Below are 26810 nucleotides of genomic sequence, written 5' to 3'. Positions count from 1 at the left end.
CGGCGGCGCGCCATCTCCTCTGGTGACAGGCGCGTAAAACGCGGACCTGGTGGTGGAGCCTTTTCCGGAGCGCCCGGGGTTGTTGTCGATGAGCTAGATGCGTTCGGCGTCGATGGAGACTTGGCGGATGAAGCGGGCGTGCGGTTGCTGGGCTTGGGGGGAGCGCGCGGGTGCTCGCGTCGCATCGTCCATCAGCTGCGCGCGGCGCTCGTACGACCGCGCCAGGGCCATAGCATCCTCTAGGGTCGCCGGTGCATGCATCTCGACGTCGGTGCTCATAGGCTGCAGGAGCCCGGCGGTGAAGAGATTGATCTGCTGCTTCTCGCTGACATCGTCGCAGCGGGCCAATAGCTTAAGGAACTTATCGACGTACTCGTCGACCGAGCCCGTGCGGCGACACTGGGATAGTTCGCCGAGGGGGTTGCTGCGGAGGGGAGGGCCGAAACGCTTGTTGACGCCGTCGACGAAGTCCTTCCAAGATGGAACGCCGTGGTTCTTCTCCCAGCGGTAGTACCACTGGCTGGCGGCGCCCTGAAGGTAGAACGTTGCCGTCCACACCTTCTGGTCCTCGGGTGTACCGTGAGCGCGAAAGAATTGTTCGCCCTTGTGCAGCCACGTGAGAGGATCGTCGCCACAGTCGTACTTGGGAAAACGGAGCTTGTGGACTGGCGGCGCCGGTGTGCCATCGCCTGGGAACGATGAATGGCTGTCGAAGCGGCCTTGTTTGTCCAGCAGCTGCGTCTACACGTTCTTGATGGAGGTGGACTGGAGGGAGCACTCCTGACGGACGGATGACACCTCGGTGTCGAGCTTCTTACCGATGTCACCCATCATCTTGACCATCTTGTCGACGGCTTCTTCGAACTCGGCCTTGGAGACCAGCGAGGTGTCGTCATCGTCGCCAGGCATGGCGGCAGGGACGATGTGCGGCAGGAAGCGGTGGAATTAGCGACGCGCAGGGGAAGGGGTGGACAATATGGAAGTGGATGGCGAGGAAGGAAAGCCTAGTCTGATACCAGAGATGATACGACCACTTTATTGAACGAGATCACGATTACAGATAGATGAATCTCCCTCGCCCTCCCTAGGAGGCTCTGAGGCTAAGACCTATCCTTCTGCTTGCCTAACAAACTGGCCATCGGCCCCCTTAAATAACAATGTTTATCCTCCTAAACAAAAGGAAACAAACCAATGTTTATCCTCCTAAACCGAAGGAAACAAACCAACCAACTGTAACAAACTAGCCACTAGATGGCGCCTGGGTCTTGCTCTTTCTGCGCTGGAACTTCTTCCCAAAGAATGTGTCCATAACACAGATGGGCTGAAGGTATATGTCCATGCCATCGTTGCGACTCTTGAAGCAGTTGCACTTTTTCCTTGTCAGCTTGAATTAGGCCTTTTTGTCTCCGTCACCAGTGGTGGAACCAGGAAATTATCATGAGGAGGGCTGGACAAACTTAACCCATATCTATAAAAGTAAAAAGTCTCATAATTACTTTTACAAAATCTATATATATGATCTATGGCTAAGCTTCTGTTCCTTGTGTATTTATTAAGGGTTCAGGAATAAAAACCCCTGACTGTTTTAAGATACAATAAACTGGAAGCAGACAGTAGGCAAGAAAGTTTAACCGAGCTATTTTTTTATTGGTTTAATACTATATACAATAAAAACCTGGATCAACATCATCAGTAAAGAATCGATGCTCGTTGCGATTATTACTGCGTACTCTGTGTGATTATGTTGTGCTGCTGGTGATCTCCTTACCATCAGGCTGTACAAAAAATTCCTAAAAAGTGCTAATTTAAGTTGACCAGTGGGAATTAAGATCAAATTTGGCCATCTAAGTGAGTTAATTCTGCTGCACGCTTATTCTTGGCATTGTTTCGTGCCTATTAAGTTTTTTTTTTTTTGGGGGGGGGGATATTTTCCAGTAGACTAGAATTCAAAATTTTGAGCCTTTGTTTTGAGAGGTTCACGTATCTTGACACACTTTTTTTTCCCGAAAATATCAGGGAAAGAGACAATACGGAAGGAATGACACTCTTATCTGTGGAGCCTGTAGTCAGGTAGGCAAAGGAAAGTGTATTTAAAATAACCTCATTATATTATGACTGTGTTTATCACCTTTTTGTTGTATAATAATATAGCTTGGGCATATTCGGACCAACAAACTGTGCCCTAAGTATGGGGAGAATCAAGAAAACTCTGAAATGGATACAAATTCAATCAAGTCTAATCCTCTGGATGAAACGAGCCAGATGAAGATGCCAAGTAAGAAGTTGATAACTATGGTCTCGTTTGAAGTTCCTGAAACTGAAGGGCCAGAAGGCATTGAAAATACAAAATCTGTCCCAGTAAACTTCAAATGTGGGGTACCTCAAAGGTCCTCGGAGAGGAACATGTCACCGTCTGGTTCACTAACTTTCAAGGGCACCATGGATGCCAGAGACTTCAGATCTACTGGAAAGGACGATAAGATATTGAAGTCAAATAACATGAGGTTTGATGATTATCCGCCTGACACTCTAAAGCCATCTGTTATATTTTGGCCTCCATGTATTAAGTAAGGATATACCTTCCAAGAAGATCACCATCAGGCAACCTATGGTTCTTGTAGACCAAGAGAGACATGTTGAATTGTCAGGTTCTGAGAACAAAAACAGAGAAGACTCGTGCTATAGAGAACCAGGTCAGATGAATACCTTGCATGTAAGTAGGATATATGAAAAGAGAGAGGAAGGGATCCAGAAGGCAAAGAAAAAAATTATGGAAAAGAGAAAACCTGAATTTGTAGATGATGCCCTACTTGATCACAGGCCATACATGAATGAAAGAAGAGTACCTGAAAGACATCGAGCATCTAAACGACGCAGGGGAGGAGAGGTACAGTTTTTATGTCTTCACATATGTTTAATGGGATTTTGCAATGCATAGTAACTCTTGTCACTTTTTGCTATTTGGTTATCTTTTTCAGTGATACCTTTCTTGAGCACTAGGCATGGGTTTAATTCCCTTAAAGGCATGGGTTTACTAATATGTTTCCATCATAATGCAGGTTGAGCTTTCCAACATACTTGAAAAGGTAGTTGACCAGCTGCGGAGAAACACTGCTATATCATACCTGTTTCTTAAACCAGTGTTGAAGAAAGATGCTCCGGATTACTTCAACATAGTCAAGCGCCCAATGGACCTTGGTACCATCAGGGACAAGGTGAGGAAGATGGAGTACAAGAACAGGAAGGCTTTTAGGCATGACGTGGCGCAGATAGCAGTGAACGCGCATGCTTACAATGACAACCGCCATCGTGGCATACCTCCCCTTGCTGATGAGCTCTTGAAGATGTGCGATCAACTTCTAGAGGAACACGCGGGGCTGCTCGACGACGCAGAAGGCGCGATGGAGTACTAGTGTGATAACTAGACATAGCATTTAAATCTCACTATGATGCTGTACATGCTGATTTGTAGAAGGGAATGATGTACATGTACATGTACATGTACAGATGTACTCGTGTACATTCTTTTAGTATGTCGAGCGGTAACATACATGGCATCCCAAATTCCAGCTGTTTGACCATTTGGTTGGTATTTGGAGATAGCAGTTCAAGTTCTAGTTTGTGTAACTGCGGGTTCGTTGTGAACTAGTGTACTCAGTTCTGTGAAAATGTAGATGTTTTTTTTGGTCTAATCCGTGGCTCATGTGACGTACTAATCTGATGCGCTTGGAATATCTGGTACTAATCATGATTTGCAACGACAAAGAAGAATGCTTGGATGCGCCCGCGGGGCCTCAGCCTGCGGTTTCAGCCGGATGTTGATCCTTTTTTTTTGGGTGGGTGGGGTTGGGGGTGGGGGTGTGTGTGGTGGGGGGAGGGGGGTTGTTTGAATTCCATTAACTCAAAGGCTCAATGATATCACGGGCCACAAGGTTCTCAACACTCTGAGGCGTACAACCTTGTGCTGTTAGCGCGTGCGCCATCTAATATGGAGAACGCTAGCGCGTGACTGGTCGCGTGGAAAGAAAAGCGTGCGACCTAGTTTTTATCCACGCGTGACTTAAGTCTGCATGTGAGTTATTCTGTAATTGAAGTTTATTTTAAAATTCTATAACTTTCGAATGGAGTGTTAGTTTAAAATTATGTTTGTCCTTTGTGCTCTACATGAAAATGCGAACAAAACTAGACTCCACATGCATATTTTTTGAAGATTTTTTGTAGTAATAGCAACTTACTATGTATACAATACAATTAAATATTATTATAGAAGTTGCTACCATGTAATCTCTCCATACTCGAGAAAAGGTCGTTTTTGGAGCAACAATCTCCAAAACTTAACTTTGACTCTTATAAAAATATTTATCGCAAAGTGGTATATTTATATTTTATTGAAAGTATTTTTCAAGACAATTCTATTCATATGATTTTTGTATTTTAAAACTCAACAACTTAAAAGTTATTCATGTTTTATATTCCCAATGTTTGACTCAAACCTTGTCAAAAACAACTTCCTTTTTGAGTATAGAGGGAGTATATATTAAAGTTGCAACATGGATGCTTCAACAGCAACAGCAGGAACTTGGGTGCTCAGTAACACAACAGTAGCAACTTAGATGCTACAGTAACCACAACAACAACTTAGGTGCTCAACAACATAACAGTAGTAGCAACTTGTGTGCTTCAACAACATAGCAGCAGCAACTTGGGTGCTCTAGAAGCAACATCGAAAATACATTCTCAAAATATTTGTATTATACATCTTGTTTTGAAGATATTGATATTGTCATAAGAAAAATAATGGTGCAAACAAAATTGAAAATGGACACTTCATAATAAAGTTTATTTTTAAAATGTGACAGAATGAAAAAGAAGGTAGGCTGCAGCGGCCTACCATCCCCACGTAGACCGCAACAGGCCACCGAGATCGCGCGCCCGAGCGCGAATGCACGCGCGTTAGAGTTTTCCATCAGTATTAGTTGCTTGTGTCAATTCTGCGGTCTTCTAGTTGGGCCGCTCAGGTGGACCTCCACCTCGCGCCGAGCACCCTGCCATCGCCACCTCCGGCCACCACTTCTCCTCACCTCCGGCCTCCTAGCTGGTGTCAAGGAGGAGAGGGGTCCAACCTCTCTAGTAGATCTGCTACTTTGTTAGATTTTTTTATTTTTTTCTTTACTTTAGAATAATTAGGCTTGGTTTGGATCGTCGTTTCAATGTTTCGATTTGACTTTCTATTTCATACTGGATTTTCCCCATGGGATGCATCGTTTTTTCCGATGACGGCGTGGGATCAAGGTATGTTAGCCTAGTCCTATTTTACGAGGGATTGGATCTATTTTCTCCTTTGGTGGAATCGCCTTTCTGGCCACTAGTGATACTACCAGCAGTGGCGAATTGGTCCTTCCAGCCTCCGCGGGTGATGGCTAACGGCGGTGTCAAATCTTATCGTCGGTTCAACCTTCAGATGATATGGCTGATGTGTTTTTAGCACCCTTTACTCCCCACAGTGGTTGAACATTCTATGCCACTTTTGCGGTCTCCGTAATTGTGGAGTCTTCTGTTGGTGGAAATTGTAGTTTCTCAAGTTGAATCAACTAATGTAGAGGTTAGGACAGAACATGCACAAGCCCATACAGAACAAGCTGAAACACAGGATGAAGAAGAAAGTGTAGGTACTGATCTCCTTAGGGAATTTCAAGCCATAAAAACCTGGCTATTGACTTGCCTAGGCCACCAAAAAGACCTAGACGTGATTAGTTCTTTAATAGTAGGCTAGTGGTGTAATGGTATGTCTCCTCTCCTCATAACTGTTTTAAAGAAAAGTTCAATTTACTCCCTTCTGAGTATATTACACACCAAGTCACTAATTGATTTGTTCTTCAAATTTACAGTTTCTTGTCTCTTGGAATATTGGATTTTGGTCTTTAGATTGGACACCTTTTCTTGTTTGGTTGGTCTTTGTTGAATTAATGGACAATTATATTCAAATGAGAGGTACAATCATCAATCATTGTTTAAATTTGCCAAAAATTAGCTAGTGATGTGTGTCATCAGGATGTCATTAAAAAAGGACAAATTGCAAGGCTGCCCTTGTTTTGAAGTCCAACTACACGCTTGCCTCAGTTTTTTAACTTTGCATATTTGCCCCTGTTTTTAGTCTTCCAATTGCATGGATGCTCCTGTTTTATTGCAAGACTACCCCTGTTTTGCACGTTTTTAGGGGCATCCATGCAATTGGAAGACAAAAAACAGGGGCAAGTATGCAAAGTTAAAAAAACAGAGGCAAACGCGTAGTTGGACTTCAAAACAAGGGTAGTTTTGCAAATGGCCCAAAAAAATTATGTTTGTGATGCACCCCACCTAAATTTTTATCCGAGCTCCGCCATTGGCAACAGACAGTTCTCACTGATTTTGAGCCACTTCCAAGTTATGTAAGATGTGTTGAGCGGGCGCCAACTAAGAGTTAACATTACCAACTTGCTTCTGACTCCAGGATTGCAAAGCTTTAGTTAACCGCTTGAGCTTCAGAGCAAATCTAAGGAGAGGGGAGCAGCCTTGTACTTGTTGTTCCCAAGAGTGCTGCACTGTTTCAACAAAACCATCTAATTTTGTCCAGAAGGTTTCAAAATGAAACTTTTTCTTGCCCAAGATACCTTCCCTCAGTCCTAAGACCAAGGGCAATGATCAGAAATTTTGGTGGCATGTGTTTGCAGCACACTTTCAGGGTAAATATCATCCCAATCATTAGTGCAAAGTACTCTATCCAGCTTGACAAGGATAGGAGAATCCCTCTCATTGGACCAAGTGTACCTCCTCCTCCATAGTGGGATTTCTTTCAGCTCTAAATCATTCACAAATAGACCAAAGCACCCCATCATGGCTCGATTGATATTTTCATTGTTTTTGTCCACCGAGCAATAGATCATGTTGAAATCTCCAGCTACCTTCCAACGACTAGAGCAAGTTAACGGTACCTCACCAAGTTCATCAAGAAAGGCATGTGTGTCAGTGTGTGCATCCGAGTTTGTTGTGCTGGCAAGAATACAAAATTGGTGTAATCTCGACCAAGGAATGACATCACATCCCGCTCAGAAATATGCCATGATTTCATTCCATCCCTCACAAGCTCACGTGTAGTAAATTAATGCCATGACTAGCCTATGAAAAAACAAAATAAGTTGAAGCACCGGAGAGTAGTCTGGTTTCATATATTGTTTCAAAACAAATTACAGTAGATTACAAGGCACCTATGAAACAATGAAATGAAACTCTCAATTGGGACTGGCCTTATTACTTATTCAGTTCTAAATTGTAGACCGTTTTGACTTTTATAGATACATTCATTTTGCTATGCACTTAGATATACGTTATATTATATCTAGATACATAGTAAATACAATGTATCTAGAAAAGCTCAAATGACATATGATTTGGAATGGAGGGAGGGAGTACTAAACTGTGTTCTCCCTCCCTTCACATGTCAACACTCATTACCTTTACAAAAACTCAAAACAATGAACAAACAGATCACACGGCACGTACTGGTTCATAACAAAACCGCACGCTGCTAACTTGTGAGCAGGAGACCCAGCATCAACGATGATCCAATCCGCATCTGGGGGTACATGCATGTACAAGCAGCACAGCTTCATCTCGCCAACGGACCGAAGCCGGACATCAAAGCCGAGCTATCGCTCGCCGCCGGGAAGCTGCGGTCGTCGTTCCCACAAGCTTCCTCCAGTGCCAGGCTGTCCCTCAGCTGCATCACCACCTCGGCCATCGTCGGTCTCCCGGCGCCGGCCTCCGCCACGCACGCCATGGCAGTGTCCACCACCTTCCACATGGAGCTGACGTCGTAGGCGCCCCCGAGCCTTGGGTCGGCGACGGCGCCGATGTCGCCTGTGGTGGCGACGCTCTGTTTCACGCGCTGGACGATGTGGCCGCGGCTTGGCACCAGCGGGGCCTCGCCGGTGGCTGCCTCCAGCAGAACCACTCCGAAGCTGTACACGTCGCTGGTCTCCGTCAGCCTTCCGGTCATGTAGTACCTGAAAAGGACAGTGCGTAGACATTTTATTAAAACCTAAATGTTGCATAAAAAACAAACGGATTATATTTTTTGCGAGAAGAAAACAAAAGCACACATTTTTTTGCTAGTTTTCTTTCTTGTGCTCAGAAAATTCGGCTGGTTCTCATTTACATATATAGGGAGACACGTACTCTGGGTCCATGTAACCAGCTGTGCCCGCTGCTGTGGCTGATATGTGAGTCTGCACATCGCTAAGGTATGTCCTGCTGAGTCCCAAATCTGCAATCTTCGCCTGCAGATTTTGACCCAAGAGAATGTTGCTGCTCTTCACGTCCCGGTGAATAATCGGCGGGCTGCATCCTTTGTGCAAATAATCCAGGCCTATATGTATGTATAACAGGAATCACAGGACATATGAAAGGTACAGAATAACATCTGGCAGATCAGATCTGCTTACTAAAAATCTAGTTGCCTGAATGTGTCTCATTTTCCCATACCTTGTGCAGCTTCAAGCACTACCCGTACACGCGTTCCCCAGCTCAAGGTTTCAGCATCAGCATTTTTACCTTCAGTTTGCCAGAGAGAAACTGTGTTACAAGTTACAACTTCACATGTCAAGCTCAGAAAATTATATTTCTTCCTGGTTTCCACTTTTCGGTTTGTTGATGCTTTTCTGGGCCAACACACGATCGCACGGCGAGCAACGGCACACCTTGCAGCACCACAGTACCAACCGGTCAAACCGGTATGGTGGACCGGTCACGGCGCAGCCCAACAAGGACCCAACAAACGCCCACCCGGGAGGGACCCGTCGGGGCAGACGCACTTTGGGTTGCTCTAGGTTCGGTAGGCCAGCTAGGACATCCTCAAACGCCACGGAGACAAAGGAAGAACAACATGTCGAGGTTGGAAAAGTAGGGTAACGAGAAAGAAAGGTAAAAACGATAAAGATAGATTGATTTGGTAGATTCGATTGGGTTTGATGCCCTCAATCGGCCGTGGCCCTTTATGTTTACAGGGAGGGATGGTCTTATCCCATTAGGAGTCGAAACCCTAATTAATTTCATGCTAAAATACAACTCCTAACTCGGTCTGGACTATCTGGACCGGTCTGACCGCTCCTGTGAACCGGTCTGACCGGTCTGCCCGGAGTGTCTTCTTTGGAGCTATACAATTGGACTTGTGGTGGCAAATTGTTCATGCATAATTAATTTAAATATTGTAATGAGATAATCTGTGTTATATCTTTCTCTTATGCATATTTACACACATACTAAATGGTGATTTTAGTTCCAAAACTGTTGATCTTATCAACTTTGCTTATGTTAATAGCTAATATATTTTTGTGAACTTGTTATCAATTGCTATGTTCGCCCAGGCTATGAAAAAAAATCCTGGATCCACCACTGGACTTCTCTATGCTAGAAAAAAAAGACTAAACATTTGACTAGATGAATATACACATTGGCTGAAGACATCACAGTCAATCATTAGGTTGATGGCAAGTTGGAGGTGATCCATTGTGCTGACTCGCTGCATTTAATAACTTCCACAATTCGAGTGGTCAAAGTCTCGATGGAATGTTCACTAAATTTGGGTGGTTTAAACTTCCTCAATTTTGACCTCTAAATTCAGTCACATATAAGTAGCACAACTAGACTTCTAATGAGAACTATTGTCAAAATAAAATGATGTGAATTTTTATAACATATTTCTCCGAAAACCAATGATCAGAGTTGCTTATTGAATGCCATGTATTATCCAAAGGGTCATATATTCGAAAAGAGTACATCAATAAGTTTGGAAGACAAACCTCTCAGATGATCATAAAGATTGCCATGAGACATGTACTCATAAACAAGTGCTAAATGCTCTTTGTCCCAGCAGTAACCAACCAAAGAAACTATATTCCTGTGATGCACCTTTGTCAAGCTTTGGACCTATATAATAAGATCCCAAACATAGGAACGATATATTAATTGCGATATAGGCTCCCTATTATTGTGACTCATGTTATTTATTCAAATGAAAACCATGCAAAATGACATTGCTAAAAATTTGGCACCTCAGCTAAAAATTCGTCCAGCCCATGTGATGATGACTCAGAACGCATCTTGACAGCAACCTCGGTACCATCTTCTAAATGGCCATAGTAGACTAGTCCAAAACCTCCTTGTCCTATGAACCGTTTGAAATTATCAGTGATCTTCTCCAGCTCCTTATACGTGAATCGCCTATTTTCGGTATCTTGCAGGTGATCCCCTTGATTTGTTCCTCTTCTTGGAATAATATCGAGTTGTGCAATTCTTGAATGATCAGCTATAGAAACTGGTTACACAAGTATGAGATATAACAAACATACATAAACTAAAAGTTTCCATGCATGGTAATATATTAGAGCAACAGGATGCACACCATGAGGCTTTCTTTTTGCTCTCCAGATGAAATATGCAAGAAAAAGTGCAGCCACAACCAGAACAGGGACCACAATTGAAGTAACTAAAACAACTGCTGCTTTTGTTGATCGACTTGTCGTTTTACTGCACCTACTTTTATCAGAGTCATATCTGAAATACATAAGACATCACAAGGTCAGAAGATCACAGAAACAGAAACAGATATATTCCAAAATGCACAGGCATATTAAAAAAGCAATATTCTGAGAAGGAAACAACAACCTTAAAATAAGTGATCCGGTGTAATTTTTGCATAGCGAGTTACCACTGAGATGGTTGCCAGACAGATTCCTGTTAAAAAGGAAAGGTGGCAGGTAAGGTCCTCTGCTAGTTAATAATCTGCAAACAAATATGTGCACTTACAAAACTCGTAGGGAGGACAAACTTGGTAGGGAATCAGATATTGACCCGCTTAAGTTGTTATAAGACAAATCCCTGAAATATATACACAATTATAGTGAGAAAGCCCAGAAATATGCAGGCACTTATTTCAAACTCTACACTGGTGGAATATAGAACAAAATCTGTGTTCTATCAAGTTGCAGCATGATTTAAGACATAACCCTCTATTATTATGATATCCATAGAGTAAAAAAGTACATAGGGGAGTCATGGAGCATAATCATGAAAGTATCATGGTTCATTTGTGATTTTCTTTTCAATATGACATCAAATCATTTTGTAGAGATTTCGTCAGAATCATGGGGGGCATACGAAATGTGACTAGTACAAATTATTTAATTTACAGGTTGTAAATATTGAACATGTGGCTATGCCAAATATGCTGTCACGATATGTGTTACTATAGAGAGCACTATACATTAGCGGTCCCTAAACTTGTCCTGAGGTGTCATCCAGGTCTCCAAACAATTATATATAGGTCCCTAAACTTGCTAAGTGGTTTACTTGTGGTCCCAATCATCTAATTAATGATGATCTACTTCCTTGGCATCCTCGTAACTAATTTTAAGTCTTTTATATTACTGTTTTGGCTGTTGGCACTCCCAGACACACACAAAACCCTCTTGCTTGCAGATGGAGGAAGAAGATGAGAGGAAGAAGGACTCAGAAAGAGCACACGAAGTGGAGCTGCTTAATCTCTCCTTTTATAGACACAAGTAGTCAAGGTGAGCATTTACAAGGTAATGAGCTATAGTGTTATGCAGCTTCTACCACTACTAGCACTGCTGCTACTACTAGTCACTACTGCTACCATGCTGCCAACTGCAGCTGCTACTATACACAATAGTGTTTGCCGCCCAACATTGAAGAGACAACCTTGACTGAGCAGGAGCAAAAGCCCCTACTAGCGTAGAACCTAGACAAGCTAGAGCATGGGTAATTATCTATCAATTCTTCCCCTAATTGCACTGCTCTTGCTTGATCTCCTCAACTCCAATCTTGGTCCTCAACTCTGTGAGTCGAATGCGCCCAAATGGTTTGGTGAGGATGTCCCCGAGCTGTCGAGCTGTCTCGACATACTCGAGCCTGATCTGTCCACCATCGACGCAATCACGGATGAAGTGATACTTGGTGTCGATGTGCTTGCTCCGGTCGTGGTGGACGGGGTTCTTTGCTAAGGCGATGGCGGACTGGTTGTCCACCATCAGGACGAGTGCCCGAGCTTCTTCTCCGGTGAGCTCTACCAGCAGCCGCCCCAACCAAACTCCCTGGCAACATGCCGCCGCCGCCGCAATGTATTCTGCCTCGCAAGTGCTCAGCGCAACGACTTTCTGTTTCATCGATTGCCAGGAGATCGGGCACGCTCCAAGGAATAAGAGCACACCAGTTGTGCTCCTTCGTCCATCAACGTCGCCCGCCATGTCGCTGTCGCTGAACCCAATCAGCTCTAGCTCTCCTCTGCTCCTCCTTGGGTAGACGAGCCCGTAGTCGCGCGTCCCTGCCACATAGCGGAGCAGATGCTTGACCGCGGCGAGGTGATCCTCCCGCGGCTCCGCCTTGAACCGACTCACGTACCCCACGACGAACCCAATGTCCGGCCGCGTGTGCGTGAGGTAACGCAGTGCGCCGACGATGCTCCGGTAGCTCGTGGCGTCCACCAAGGGGGCAGTGCTGTCCTTTGACAGCTTCACCTTCTTCTCCATGGGCGTCTAGCACGCCCTGCACTCGCCCAATCCGCTCCGCTCCAGCAGCTTCCTCGCGTAGGCGCTCTGGTGGAGCGTGATGGCATTCCCGGTCTGCTCCACCTCAATGCCGAGGTAGTAGGTGAGCAGACCGAGGTCAGACATGCGGAACATCGACTTCATCTTCTCCTTGAACGCGTCGATGTCCCGCTACTCAGCTCCGGTGACGATGAGGTCGTTGACGTACACGCCGACGATCACCAGGCCTCCCTTCGATCGCCGTGTGTAGAGGGCGTGCTCGGTGGCGCACTTGGTGAAGTCGAGCGACCCGAGGCTGGCGTCGAGCTTGATGTTCCACGCGCGCGGTGCCTGACGCAGCCCATACAGGGCCTTGAGCAGGCGGAGCACCCTGTGCTCCTCGCCGGCGATGACAAATCCCGGCGGCTGCTGCACGTACACCTCCTCGGCGAGCTTTCCGTTGAGGAATGCCAATTTCACGTCCAGGTGATGGACCTTCCAGCACCTCACCGCCGCCAGCGCCAACAGCAAGCGCACGGACTCCATGCGCGCCACCGGCGCAAAGACTTCCTCGAAGTCGATGCCCTCGCGCTGCACGAATCCCTTGGCGACGAGCCGCACCTTGTGCCGCACCACCTCGCCGCACTCGTTCCGCTTCACCTTGAACACCCATTTGAGCCCAATTGGCCGGCAACCAGCCGGCGGATCCACTAGCTCCCACGTGCGGTTCTCCTCCACCGCCGCCATCTCCTCTAGCATCGCCGCCCGCCAGCGTGCCTCCTATTTTGCTGCGGCGAAGTTTGGTGGCTCCTCTGCGCTGTCCAGATGCAGCTCGAGGTCGTCCAGCACATGGGCCTCCTGCCCGGGCGGACTCCCCATGCCAACGATGTCATCCACCAGACAGAATCAGAGTGGTTCGCTGGAGTAATCGGCGTCGATGTTCGGGGAGGCGCTCGGCGGAGGCGTGACGAAGCGAATCGACGAAACGGTGCTCGTTGCGGTGGAGATCGGAGTCCCCTGCCCCGCTATCGAGGGTGTCACCTGCGCCTCGCTCGAGGGTGTCACCAGTGCCGCTCTCGAGGGTGCCCCCTGCGCCTCGCTCGAGGGTGCACCCTGTGTCGCACTCGAGGGTGTCCCCTGCGACTCGCTCGAGGGTGCCCCCTGTGCCGCTCTCGAGGGTGTCCCATGCGACTCGCTCGAGGGTGCCCCCTGTGCCGCTCTCGAGGGTGTCCCCTGCGACTCGCTCGAGGGTGTTGCTTCCCCTTCGTCGTGAGCCAGCTCCCCCGCACAGGAGTACACCATGTACTCGACGGTGAAAGAGCTGCTCAGGCCGCCTGGCGTCGCTTCCCCATCGCCGGACTCCCAGCCCCAGCACGCCGCATCGTCGAAGACGATGTCGCGGGACACGACCACCTTGCTGCTGGCCGGGTCGTAGAGCCGATAAGCCTTGCTCCCGAGCTCGTACCCTAGGAACACCATGGGAGTGCTCCTATTTTCCAGCTTGGCGAGGTTGGGCTTCGTCTTCTTCATGTGCCCGACACAGCCGAATGTCCTGAGGAAGAACACGTCCGGCTTCCTCCCATGCCAGGCCTCGAATGGCGTTGTGCCCTCCAAGCTCTTGGTGGGCGCGCGGTTCAGGATGAACACCGCCGTGCTCACCGCCTCGCCCCAGAACGCCGCCGGCATCCTCTTGGCCTTGAGCATGCTCCTCGCCATGCCGGCCACCGTCTGGTTCCTCCTCTCGACGACGTCGTTCTGCTGAGGCGAGTACGACGCCGTGAGGTGGCGTTCCAAGCCCTGTCCCGCGTAGTAGAGGCCGAATTCGATCGAGGTGAACTCGCCACCACGATCCGTCTGCAGCATGCGCAGCTTCTTCCCCGTCTCCGTCTCCACCCGCGTCTGGAACTCCTTGATCGCCGCCGGCGCCTCATCCTTGCTCGACAGGAGGTGCAGCCACATGAAGCGGCTGCAATCGTCCACCAGGAGCAGGAAGTAGCGCCACCCGCCGTGCGTTGCCGGCGTGATTGGCCCGCAGAGGTCGCCGTGGACGAGCTCGAGGGTATCGCCAGCGCGGTAGCTCGCCTTCTTGGGGAACGGCAGCCTCCTATGCTTCCCGGCAAGGCAGCTGTCGCACAGCTCGCCGGCATGCTCGATCAGTGGTAGCCCTCGCACCATGCCTTGCCACGCCATCCTGGCCAGAGCATTGAAGCTCAAATGGCCGAAGCGCGTGAGCCAGCGCCACGCTGCATCGTCGCACCTTGCCGCCAAGCACACCGGGCGCGCAATGCGCAGCGCCAAGGTGTAGAGGCGATTCCTGCCGCACTCGACCTTGGCGAGCAGCTTCCGCTCGCGATCCCTGATCCGGAGCACGCCGCCGTCGATCAACACCTGGCAGCCTCGCTCGTCGAGCTTGCTAATGCTGACGATGTTGCTCCGGAGCTTGGGGATGTAGTACACATCCGTCAGCGCCTTGTGCTCGCCATTCTTGCACTGGAACACGACCGTGCCACGCCCCTGGATGTCGACGCTGGAGTTGTCCCCGAACTTCATGGTGCCGACGACTCCGGTGTCGAGCTCGGAGAAGGCCGCGCGGTTCTTGGTCATGTGGTTGCTCGCGCCAGTGTCGAGGTACCACAGCTCCTCTGCCTCCTCCTCTGCTCGCCCGAGGTTGACCCGCGCGCGAGGCTCGTCGAGCTTGACGCGCCCGCCGCGGTCCTCTGCCTCGGTGTTGATGGCGCAGACCTGCGCCATGAGCAGCGCAGGCTCTTCCTCGTCATCCTGGGCGAGGTGCGCCCGCTCCTGGCGCCGCGGCTCCTTGCAGTCGCGGTCCCCGTGCCCGATCTTGCCGCAATTGCGGCAATGATCCTGTCGGCGGCACGATCTCCGCCGTCCTTGCCGACGCCCTCCGCCTTCCGCCGTGGCTTGCTGCAACGCCTACTGCGCACGCCGCCTCTGCCGCCGCTGCGCGAAACAGAGGAGCCCTCCCCCTGCTTCCTCTCGCGCAGGTGCGCTGCCCACTGCTCCTCCGTGAGCAGTAGCTGGCCACCGGCGGTCGTGCGGGCGGGGGCCTCCGCGCGGTCCTCGACCGCCTTGAGCCGCCCGGTGACTTCCTCGATCGAGAGTGTGCTCATGTCGAGCAGCGTCTGGATCGAGAGCGCAATCTGCGCGAATCGCGGTGGCACGACGCGGAGATACTTCGCCACCGCTTCCTCTTCGCCGATGTCGACGCCGACCTGCGCTAGCTGGCTCACCAGAGATGTGAGCCGCAGCGCGAAGTCCTCGATGGCCTCGCCATCGCGGAACGCGACAGCCTCGTACTCTCGCCGGAGCTGCTGCGCCTTCGCCTTGCGCATGCGGTCGCCGCCAAGCCGCATCGTTTCCAGGCTCTCCCACGCCTCCTTGGCGGAGTCCTTGGCGCCGAGCGGGACGACGTACTCGTTCGGCACCGACTTGAGAATGGCCTCCATGGCCGATTGGTCGTCTTCTTCGTCAGCGGTGCCCACGGTCACCGCCGCCCACAGGCGCCTCGCCTTGAGCATCACCTTCATCAGCACCACCCACTCGGCGTAGTTCGTGCGAGTGAGCATGGGGTACTGCGCGCCACCGACGTCCCGCACCGTCTTCTTCACGACGTACGTCGTCTGGCGCCCACGGGCACGCTACTGAGAACGCCCGCGCCCATGCTCACGATCCAGGGAAGCCATGGCCACCAAGCTCGAACACTCAAGCTCTGAATACCACTTGTTGGCACTCCCTCACATACACACAACACCCTCTTGCTTGCAGGTGGAGGAAGAAGATGAGAGGAAGGACTCAGGAAGAGCACACGAAGTGGAGCTGCTTAATCTGTGAGCTGTAGCTGCTCTCTCCTTTTATAGACACAAGTAGTCAAGGTGAGCATTTACAAGATAAGGCGCTATAGTGTTATACAGCCTCTACCACTACTAGCTACTGCGGCTACTACTAGTCACTACTGCTACCATGCTGCCAACTGCAGCTGCTACTATACACAATAGTGTTTGCCGCCCAACATTGAAGAGGCAGCCTTGACTGAGCAGGAGCAAGAGCCCCTACCAGCGTAGAATCTAGACAAGCTAGAGCATAGGTAATTATCTATCATTGGCTACACATGATACGCATTGAAGAAGATTATATGTACTTGTATGTCATTCCTTAGCATTATCTTTTTTTTAACTAACTCTTTCTCTCTAGATGCTAAGGTTGGAAGTGAGCATGAGAGTATGGAAACTGAGGGCCACAAGAGCATGCGACAACAAGCAAAGTCACGTTGATTAAAGATATTTTGACCTCAAGTAGTACAATCAACAAGTTTAGGGATCTAGATCCGTAAATTAATAGTTTGGGACCTAATCTTGGACGACACCGCAAATCAGGGGCGGAGCCAGCGGGGAGGCTCCAGCCCCCTACCCCCTTGAAACCCAGTGAAGAGGAAGAAGAAGAGAAAGAGAGGCTCTGGCTCCGCCCCTGCCCCAAATAAGTTTGACCGCTAGTGAACTTTACTATAGACTTTGTTCAGCTTTGCCTAATCTTAGACGACATACTGTGAGTCTGTGACGTACTAAAGTTGTAGCCAAAAAGATGGCTTCTTTAGTCTTCTTTAACAGGTCCTATCTCTTGGACATCAAAGCTTATTTTGAGGAGGGTGGCTTATCGGATTATAACTTTATATATAAAAAAACAGTATACTAGATCACAGAAACAAATTCCTAGACTGGTTCTGTGAACCAACTTATTTACCACTCATAGAAACTGCTTATATGTAATTAGCTTACACGATTCACAACAAAACCCTCATTTACACTTCCCAATTTTCTATGAGTTCAATCAGAACACAACTGTTGCAAAGTTTCTCGAATTTATAAATAAACAGAAACCGTCCTTAACAATCTGAAGTTGGAAACATATTTGCAAGGACGGCCTCCTTTCTATTCTCCCTCGTCACCCTAGAGTACTGGATCATACATCAGTATCTACTCCAGTCCCACTGTTCCGTACATTTGTTATGAACTACTGTAATACCCTTTTAAGCATTTGGAGTAGCATTGAATCTTTATCCTAAAGAGGATGTGAATTTTGGTTGTTTGGGAGCATTCCATAGCTCCTCAAGGCTACAGATCACTCCTGTTCAGGGAAGCACCCCATAGCATATAAAACGACAGTATATAGTGGTAACAAGATGTCAAGAAGTACACTGGTTAAACTACATACTCAGTCGTTTGCTTGTTCACTACTGCTTAAATGCATCTCATTCATAATAAATTGTTTGGGTTTATGACCCAAAAAAATTGGAAGGCCAAGGGCATGAATAGGTCATGTAGCACTTACAAAAACTCAAGTGCCGTAAGCAATGTAAAATTCGTAGATATCGCACCACGCAAGTTGCTGTTCGAGAGATCTCTGCATTGCAATTTCCAATCCAACATTGAGTTAGAGGAACGAACATTTACTGAAGTACTGAACTACTATAGTAAGAATGAAGATGCAAGAACTTCACAACATATGCTTACAGATACTCACAGTGATGTTATCCTCGTGGTGTTACCACTTGTATTGCTGCATTTCACACCATGCCAAGCATATATGACTGGGAAACATGGGTCACCCATCCAGTTTTTCTTCACGCCATACTCGAATTTGATGGCCATGATGGCGTCAACTAGCACAGAAGAAGTACTGTCAGAATGTATGTCTGAGAACTGAACTGCAAACATCCAGCTGCCTATGCAAGACAGGAAAAAAGTTTATGTTCAAAGCATAATGTTGGGCAAAATAACATTTCAACCTCTCGTCTGTTTCTTGAATTCAGCAAGCTGACAAGGGATCAGTGAACTGATGGATATAGGTGCGATAGCATAAGCCCGCGTTGTAGAACTTGAACCAACTCTTTTCTATCTAATACAAAGATACGCAGCTCTCTATCGTATTCAGGAGGGGGGGGGGGGGGGACGCTGTAACATAAGCGTCATTTCGTCGAGCACCTTGAGCACAACCAGCCAGGTCAGGTGGGCGCCTGCCGCAGTGCCGCTTGGGACGCAGTCCCTTGCCGCGGCCATGTGCAGATTCCTGCACCTCGCTGCTCCCACCGTGCAACGCTCCTTCGGCCACCTATTTCCAAGCGATCAGGACGGCAATTGCCAGCGCAGTAGGCTGCTCAACCACCGCCACCTGTCACAGACACAGATATCGCTTCACGTGTACCATCAGCTAAGGAGCAATGCAACCTCCTGGCGCTAGCTGCAAGTGTTGAGCTAATGAGCTCCCTTACACGGTTACACCCGTGTTGTGCATTGCTGAGCAAACGAATTGCCCATAAAATAGCTAAACCAGCCCAAATATAAACAGGCTAAACAAACAAATTGGCCCATTAGGTCACCTGGTGGTGTTTGAAGGTAGAGCTCCCTGTCGGATTTCGGGTGTTTGGTTGCTAGCCACACTTTGCCACACCTAACTTTAGGCAAGTTTGATCAAGTTGGTAGGTATTTGGTTGGTAACTAAGCTTAGGCAAGATTTTTTGGGCTCCACGTGTCACAGGCAAGAAAAAGTGTGGCAAGATTCCCTTAGATAAGAAAAGTGTGGTGACCAAATTCTTTGGTAAGTAGCCAAATTCTTTGCCATACTTGCCTAACCTTAAGTGTGTTAAAATGTGGTTGGCAACCAAACATCCTCTTAAGCCACCTGCCACCCACCCCTCCTCCCTCTCTCTTTCACCTTCTTCCACCTCCACCAGCCGCCACTGCCACTCCAACCAACCCTGCTGCCTCTAGAAGAAGGGAGGAAGGGAGAGGAGTGAGCTCCGGTAGCAGGGTTGCCGCTGGAGCCGAGCGACATGGGCTCATCCAGCGGGGAGCGCGGCGATGGGTGGTGGGTGGTGGGGAGGGAGCCACCCGAGCCGGGCGGGATGGCAGCGGCGGCAGCGGGAAGAGGTGGGGAGGGATTAGGATTTCAAGTTATTGGGTTGTATAGAAAAAGGGAAGGGGTAGGTTTATTTGTTGGGCTGGACACAGTGGCGGGTGGCTTAAGCAGGCCCGGCTTAAGTGGGAGGGCAGCCGGGGTGATGGCCCGGGGCCCATGGAGTAATGGGCCCGACATTTAATATGTTGTACGTAGTAGTACCTGACTCAATCGGAGTATACGAGCAGACAGTCAGACATGCAGGTCTTCCAGCAAATATTTGGAGCCTCACATGTGACTGGCAATCAAATTATCACACATGACAGAATTATTTTTTATTCCGGAAAAATTGTTCCATGTTAAAAAATTGTTCTATTTTTTTATATTTACCACGAACTGATATATTGGGCCAATCTAACTTCTTATTTTCGGTCCATCTAAGAAGTAGGTCATCATGCCTTCTGTGATAGATCCATTTGGGGTCCGAGTAGCGCCGGTCTCACGGACTTCTGCCCTTCCACGCGCGATCGTGACTCGGTGTTTGGCCTTTCATTTTCATCGCTTTCGTCCGGATCCGACTTCGGGTGTTCTCCCTCTTCAGACGGCCCGACACCGACACCGGAGATCTATCGGAGTCCAATGTACTCACGAAAACACAGGCCGGCCGGCATGGCGGCACCGTGGCCCACGCGAGCATCTGCTGCCTAGGTGCTAACATTAGCGCTCTAGTAGGTTGTAGGTAATTCTAGTTTTATGTTTCTATCATTTTCGTTTGTAATATTGACATTATTCTTCATGAATTACATATATTATTAGAATTTATATCTTCTTTTTAGTTACTATCACAAATGAAAAATAGTTAACCTAAAAGAATTTATAGTATCTTGCTCGCCCTGGGGCCTTTGAAAACCGTGAGCCGGCCCTGGGCTTAAGTGCCACCTAGCCTAGGTTGCACCAATGAGCGGCAATCCTATACATTCGAAATTTTTTTCTTCGTGCAACACTCTTTATCCATCCGATTTTTGAACCCCACAAGCCCACCACCACCACCTTGTCTTCCTCATGCGCGCGCCTCGGCTCCTGCTCCTCGGCGCCCACAGCCACTGCACCTCCTTTTCTGCCGCGTGCCACTACTGAAGCCGCTCCCTCTGCCCCTGCGCACGCGCGCCGCCGAGCGCTGCTTCCACCCCCCACCCCCCCGCGCCGCTGCCTGCTACCCCCCACGCCCGCATGCCCCGCAGGTGCACCGTCACTCCGCTGCTTGTCTCTCCGCCGCGCGCGTCGCCGCCATGGACAGAAAAGAAAAGGATAGGAAGAAGCTATTTCAAAAAATATTGATCTAGATTTTAGAAAATGTTGAATCCATTTTTTTGAAATGTTAAAATATGTTGTGAGAAATGTTGATGTTAGTATTTGTTTCAAAATGTTGATTTGTATTTCTAAAAAATGTTAAATATGCTATTTTTCAATGTTGATCAATATTTTTTATAATGTTGAATCTAATCTTTTTAAAATATTGCATCTAATTGAGTGTAATGGATTTTAAAGTTATATTACTTAACCATCTTCCACGAGGTTATTTAGTAGCCCCCCACCGACGAGCGCCGGCTCCCTCTTCTGAAGCAAAGCCCCTAACTACTGGCCCACGATCCGAGGCTTCAGCTTGTGTTTTTTTAGATAAAAGTCTATTTACCTCTTTTAACTATTTATTTCTGAATTCCAAAACCAAGTAACTCATCTCCCTCAACTTTTAAAATTGTTCATTTTACCTCTTTATCCGGTTAGAAGCAGTTTTCCAAACGTGGTTTTGTCTTTATAGTTCAAAAAAAATCTTGTAAACATCTGATAAGGATTTAAAACCATGAAAAATATATCTAGGTTTCCAAAAAAATTGAGAAAAATTCCAAGAGATAGATAGGCAATGAAAAACCCAAATAATATATTTTATATCTTGTGAAAGTATCTCTATAATCTTATAAAAAATAGATTTAGCTCAACTATTTTTGGCATCAATACTCAATATTGTGTCGATGATTTGCCGGCATTGGAAAGGGAACAAACAAATCATGTTATGTTACATGGAATAAAAGGATGACACATTTTCTGTGTGTGATGCACATCACATGAAGCTTGGAGGGGGAACAAACAAATCATGTTACATTATAAAAATGAAAAAAAATCATTTTTAGCCATCCAACTATCAGCTGAGTTTGATTTTAGCCATCAAACTCTAAAATTAGGTATTTTCGACCATCAAGCTATCAAAATCGTTTATATTTAGTCATTTAACTGTTTTAAAGAGTGATTTTGCTGAGGTGGATGACACGTGACAGTGAGGTTTACATGGCAGCTTCTTTTCCTCCCTCCTCTTTCCTCTCTCTATCTCTATCTGTGCTTTCTCTTGCCCATGCGTCGGCGTCGCGAGCACACAGGGGCGGAGGAGCTGTGGTGGCAGCAAACCGGGGGAGGGCTGCAGCAGTCGCAAACTCCACCTACATCCTTATTCCCGAGCTACAACTCACAAGAGAAGCAAGGCGGCCATAGCGCGAGGGAGTTGCGAGTTGCGACCAAGATGAGGGGGCTCCTGGTGGTCGCCGTGGTGGTCCCGGCTGCCGCGTGCCTTCTTCATGTGCTCCGACAACCGCTCCACCAGCAATAGGAGATCTCCTGGCCGCCGGTACGGAGCGCGTCCGCACGAGAACCGCCGCCCAGCGCATCTCGGGGCATGTGGGGACGTCGGCTTAGACGCTGGCATGACCTCCAGGCACAGCAGAGGGAGCACAGAGCAAATGCGGGCGCAGGCTTGCTGCCGCCCGCCGGAGAAGTGCTATCGGCGGCCGAGAGTGCCAGAGCAGCGAAAGGGAGAAGAGAGAAAAAGGAAAAAAGGAGAGAGAAAAAGAAGCTGGCATGTGGGCCTATTGCCAGGCGTCGTCAAAATCAGTAAAATCACTCTTCAAAACAGCTAGATAACCAAATATAAACGGTTTTGATAGTTTAATGGTAAAAAATATCTGATTTTGGAGTTGGATGACCAAAATTAAACTCGAGTGATAGTTAGATGGCCACAAATGAACTTTTTTCAACAAAAATCAGAATTCTCATATCAAACATCACCACATCTAATTCATTAAGGAAAACTAAATTCCGTATACGAATTAGAAGGGGGTGCTTTAATTTAAAGGGAAATGCTTCCTGTAGGGTGTTCGACGAGACAATAAAAAGATCGGACGCTCTCCACATCAGACCATTGAATTGGTCTTTGCTCGCACTCTCGTGGCTTTGCTTGCTCGCACTCTCCCTTTCTCGCCGTTCGCGACCGCCCGCTCCTGGCTTTGCTTGCTCGCCGCTTGCGACCCACCACGCCGTGGAAACGCCATGCCCTAGGTGAGATCCGCGTCGCCTCTAGCTATCGCCCTCCTCACCCGCTGCAACCTCCGATCTCCACAAGTGCGCCCGCGGCCTGCTCCGCCTGGATCGTCCTAGGCTCGTGCTGCTCGGAATTGATTCTGCTCGATTCGGTGGGAGCTTCGAGGCAGCGGTGTACGAGGCCGGCGGTGAGCCCAGCGTGGACGACGGCGAGCTCCAGGCCGGCGATGGGAGATCCGGGGGCCTCCTCCTCCTCTCTGCGTCGACTCGGGACACCCCGGCAGCGATGCGGCGAGCCCCGCGCGGGCGGCGGTGCGCAAGGGCTGCTGCGGGAGCTCCGGGGTGGTAGCGCACGAGTGCGCCGGTGAGCTTTGGGCTGGTGGCGGAAGATCTAGGGGCAACAAGGCCCTCATGGTGTTGCATTAGAATTTTTTGAATGATGCAAATGGTTGATTCGAGATATTGAGATCGAGATTCATGTTGCCATAGAGATATCCTTCTTGTCAATTCATTTCTTGGATATAACTATTTTCATGTTGCACATGCATGAATCTAATGTTCCAGTAGCTTTTTTTATGTTGCATGAATTTGAATGGATGTTGCATGAAACACATCTATGATGTTGCGATGAGAATTTTACTTTTGCATCCTGACATTTTGATGTGTTTCAATTAATGTTTTTGATGTTGCAAATATAAATTTTTAATATTGCAAGAGTGTATTTTTGATATTGTAATGGAATGTCCGATAGGAGCAGCGCCCTAGTTTAAACCCCAATGATATCTAGGCCGAGTCCAACCCTTAGCCCAGCGCACACAACCCTGTACCGTCCATTGAATTCTGTGAGTAGGTTTGGACAGGGTGATGTCTTTCAAATTAAAAATTATGCCTAAATCATTGTTAACATGTGGTGGCACAAGTGTTGAAGTAGACATCCAGCTAACTTTCGGTTAGTCCATTTCTATTTTCCATTGCTTGTTGGTAATATTAATGTGCACCTCATATCACTACCGAAATCCCCACCTTTACCGTGTGCCAGAGGCACACGGCAAAACCACTTATACACACGGCAAAGCGTTTTTCATGTGTTGTACAGGGCAAATAGCACATAGCAAACAAGCATCAACAAAGAAGATCTTTGCCGTGGGTCACTCTTCGGGCACTCGGCAAAAAAATTCGAAATAAATAAAAAAAAAGCCACCACGTCCGCCGCCGTCCTGGAGCAGCCCCGGCCGCACCCCGTTGCGCCGCCCGCGAGCCGTCAAGGGAAGGCCGGAGCCGCACCATCAGCGCTGCTCTCGAGGAGTGGTAGTGCTGCGCGCTCCGTCGCTAGCCATGGCCGTGGAGGGAAGGGAGGATGCTGCCGCCGGATTTGCCCACACTGCCGGATCCGTCACTCGCCGTGGCGATGGAGGGAGGGTTGGAGGCAGCCGCTGGATCCGCCTGCTCCGCCGAGGACGGATCCGCCCGCGCCGCCACCACCATCCGTGGCGTGCAGGAGGAGCTCCTCTAGGGGGTCGTCTTCTATGGCGGCGTGGACGTGGCGCAGGCGGCTGGCATGGCGCCAACTAGTTCAGACGGTGGCCATGGCACTCGCACGCGGCATGGACGGCCGCGGCGACGTGGCGGCGCCGGGGCATGGCGGCGGCGACGAGGGGTGGCGGCGTAGGCACAGGCATTGAGGCCATGCGCAGCGGGGACATCGGCGGAGTGGAGGCCGCGTGGAGGCGAGGTGGAGGCGGCGCCATGGACACGGCGCCGAGGCGGGTGGAGGCAAGTGTGGGTGTGTGCGGGTGTGGATGTGGCTGTGTGCGAGTGTTGTGTTTAAGTGTCTGGATATGGCCTTTGTTGTGTGCTGTGATCTACAACCTTTTTTTTCGTTCCACTCATTTTCTAAACGTGTTTTACTAAATTTTTGTCACGTGTTTCTAGTCTTGCACACGCACTGCAAACAAACTATTTGTCATGTGCCAGGAATCTGGCACACGACAAACAATCTATTTGTCGTGTATTTTTTGTACGGTGTGTTTTTCTCGACTTCACACGGCAAAACTGTGGACACACGGTAACTATTCTGTTTCCGGTAGTGTATGTAGTACTCCCTCCGTATTTTTCTGTTTGTTTTTGTCAAATTTTAATCACTCGTCTTATTCAAAAAATTTATGCAAAAACTAAGGTACTCACTATCATCCGCGAATGTCGTCGGGCTGTTGTTGAGGATGACGCTGTAGATCTCGAGGGCGTTGATCATGGGCGGCAGCACGGACTGGTTGGTGGCGACGAGAGTGACGTTGTACGTACCGTCGGCGGCCCAGTTCCCCCTGGTGGTGTAGATGCACGAAGCAACCCAGGCCTGGGGGCTCAACGGCGAGGGCCGTCGGTTGTTGTTCAGGTATATGTCGAACTCCCGGAGCTGCGTGCTCTGGAAGTCGGCGAAGTGCACGAACACCATGAAGGAGAAGGACGCCCGGCGCTCGTCCACCGTCCATGTCGCCGCGGTGAGCTCCGTGTCGTTCCCGGCCGCCGCGACCGCCGTCTGGAGAACCGCTAGGGGCTCCGCCGAGGTGGGGTCCGGCCGGATGGTCAGCCCAGTGGACAGGTTCGCCCACCGCGGGCTGGCCTCGCTCATCGGGTACCAGAAGCGATCGTATTGATCAGCCGGATACCTCGCGAATGAGGTGCTTGCCCCCATGTTGAGGCGATTGTACATGGCCATGGACAAGCCGGGCGCGACGGGCGGGTAGAGCGCGGCGGCGAGCGGCCTGAGCTCCACGGCGGACACGAACGGCGTGCCTTTGTTGGTGTTCACGAGGCACAGCGGCGTCCAGGCCGCCCACGCAACGAACACCGCCTCGTACACCCTGTCGGTGCCGACCTTCGCGGTGTCCCAGTAGTCGGCGCCGAGGTACAGGTCGAACTCCGCCGCCGGCGACGACGATGGCGACGAGGAGCTTCCCCGGCCGTCGTAGTTGCCGTAGAAGGCCTCCATCCGGGCGAGGTACTTGGACCCGACCGCCGTGGGGAGCTCGTAGCAGTTGCGCACGCCCAGCGGGAAGCTCCGCAGCGTGAGGTAGCTCCGCGGCAGCGCCGGCTGGAGCTGGTACTCGCTGGCCACCGCGTGGTTCTCGCCGGCGTCCACGTACGGGCCGTCGGGGACGTAGTCGATGCCGGTGGACTTGTCCCTGTAGCCGCCCGAGTTTGCGTCCAGGCCGCAGTCGATGCTCAGGGAGCCTGCCGGCAGCTGGGCGGCCACAAGAACCGCCGGGGTCGGGGCCAGCACGAACACTATCGCCGTCGCAGCAAAGTAAATCAAGAACGACGCCGCCATTGATGATATGATTGAGCAGCCTCGTCCTCGTCCAGAACGAACTTGCTGGCGGCCGGCCAGGCCCGCCGAGAGATTGATCGATCGGCCGTCTGTGGTCGATCAGGTGATGCTTGCGAAGTGGTGGCGAGTAATGGCGATGCGAGATGCCTCCATGTGATGAGTGTGTCTCTCAATATATGGTTTGTGCTACGCTAATAACTTTGACCCCTAAATAAAGGTATTAATTAAAATCAGTTTACAAAACTAACTTCACAACTGTATGAGTGTAGTCAAATCTAACGAGATCTTTGACAGTATGACTGTAGCCAATCATAAATTAATTACTGTCATTAGATTCGTCGCACAAAGTTGCACCCATCCGTGAAAAGATTTTGCAAATAGACTGTATTTATTACTCCATACATACAAGATTACGTTTTAGTGCTAGAAGTTCTAGCATAAATCAAACAGGGCCGAGAGTTTCCTTTGGATGGGTCGATCGTCAACTCGCTATTCATGGTCTGCGCGACATGTGATCGATGGCTGCAACCGTGGAACAGATCAACGAACCAAACGCGTGTGGGTTTAGCGCATGGCAGCCGCCGGTCATCGGACAGATGCATGCATGGATAGTCATTGGTCAA

At 49.2% G+C, this 26810-nt stretch overlaps 2 protein-coding genes across 3 annotated transcripts; one reads left to right on the top strand and one right to left on the bottom strand.

The window, feature by feature from the left end:
* Positions 1-1312: 1312 nt before the first annotated feature.
* LOC120666596 (transcription initiation factor TFIID subunit 1-like) lies at positions 1313-3692 on the top strand. 2 transcript variants are annotated; one of them, XM_039946468.1, is made up of 4 exons: positions 1313-1327; positions 2017-2070; positions 2152-2887; positions 3060-3692. In XM_039946468.1, the coding sequence occupies exons 3-4, from the start codon at positions 2609-2611 to the stop codon at positions 3411-3413; spliced, it is 633 nt and encodes a 210-aa protein (XP_039802402.1). In that variant the 5' UTR covers positions 1313-1327; positions 2017-2070; positions 2152-2608; the 3' UTR covers positions 3414-3692. The 2 variants fall into 2 exon arrangements, with proteins under 2 accessions (XP_039802402.1, XP_039802403.1); XM_039946469.1 differs by having other exon boundaries at positions 2017-2887.
* Positions 3693-7186: 3494 nt separating this feature from the next.
* Positions 7187-26187, bottom strand: LOC120668000 (probable LRR receptor-like serine/threonine-protein kinase At1g51860). Its single transcript, XM_039947967.1, has 10 exons — positions 25044-26187; positions 18120-18258; positions 17928-17999; positions 10702-10770; positions 10439-10590; positions 10089-10351; positions 9837-9963; positions 8521-8589; positions 8215-8404; positions 7187-8042 (listed from the first exon to the last, which is right to left on the bottom strand). The coding sequence occupies exons 1-10, from the start codon at positions 26185-26187 to the stop codon at positions 7646-7648; spliced, it is 2622 nt and encodes an 873-aa protein (XP_039803901.1). The 3' UTR covers positions 7187-7645.
* Between the last annotated feature and the right edge of the window lie 623 nt (positions 26188-26810).

This window comes from Panicum virgatum, chromosome 3N (genome assembly GCF_016808335.1).
Source record: "Panicum virgatum strain AP13 chromosome 3N, P.virgatum_v5, whole genome shotgun sequence".
Lineage (NCBI taxonomy): Eukaryota > Viridiplantae > Streptophyta > Magnoliopsida > Poales > Poaceae > Panicum > Panicum virgatum.
The sequence above is the reverse complement of the archived record's forward strand: the minus strand, read 5'-3'. Positions and strand labels throughout refer to the sequence as shown.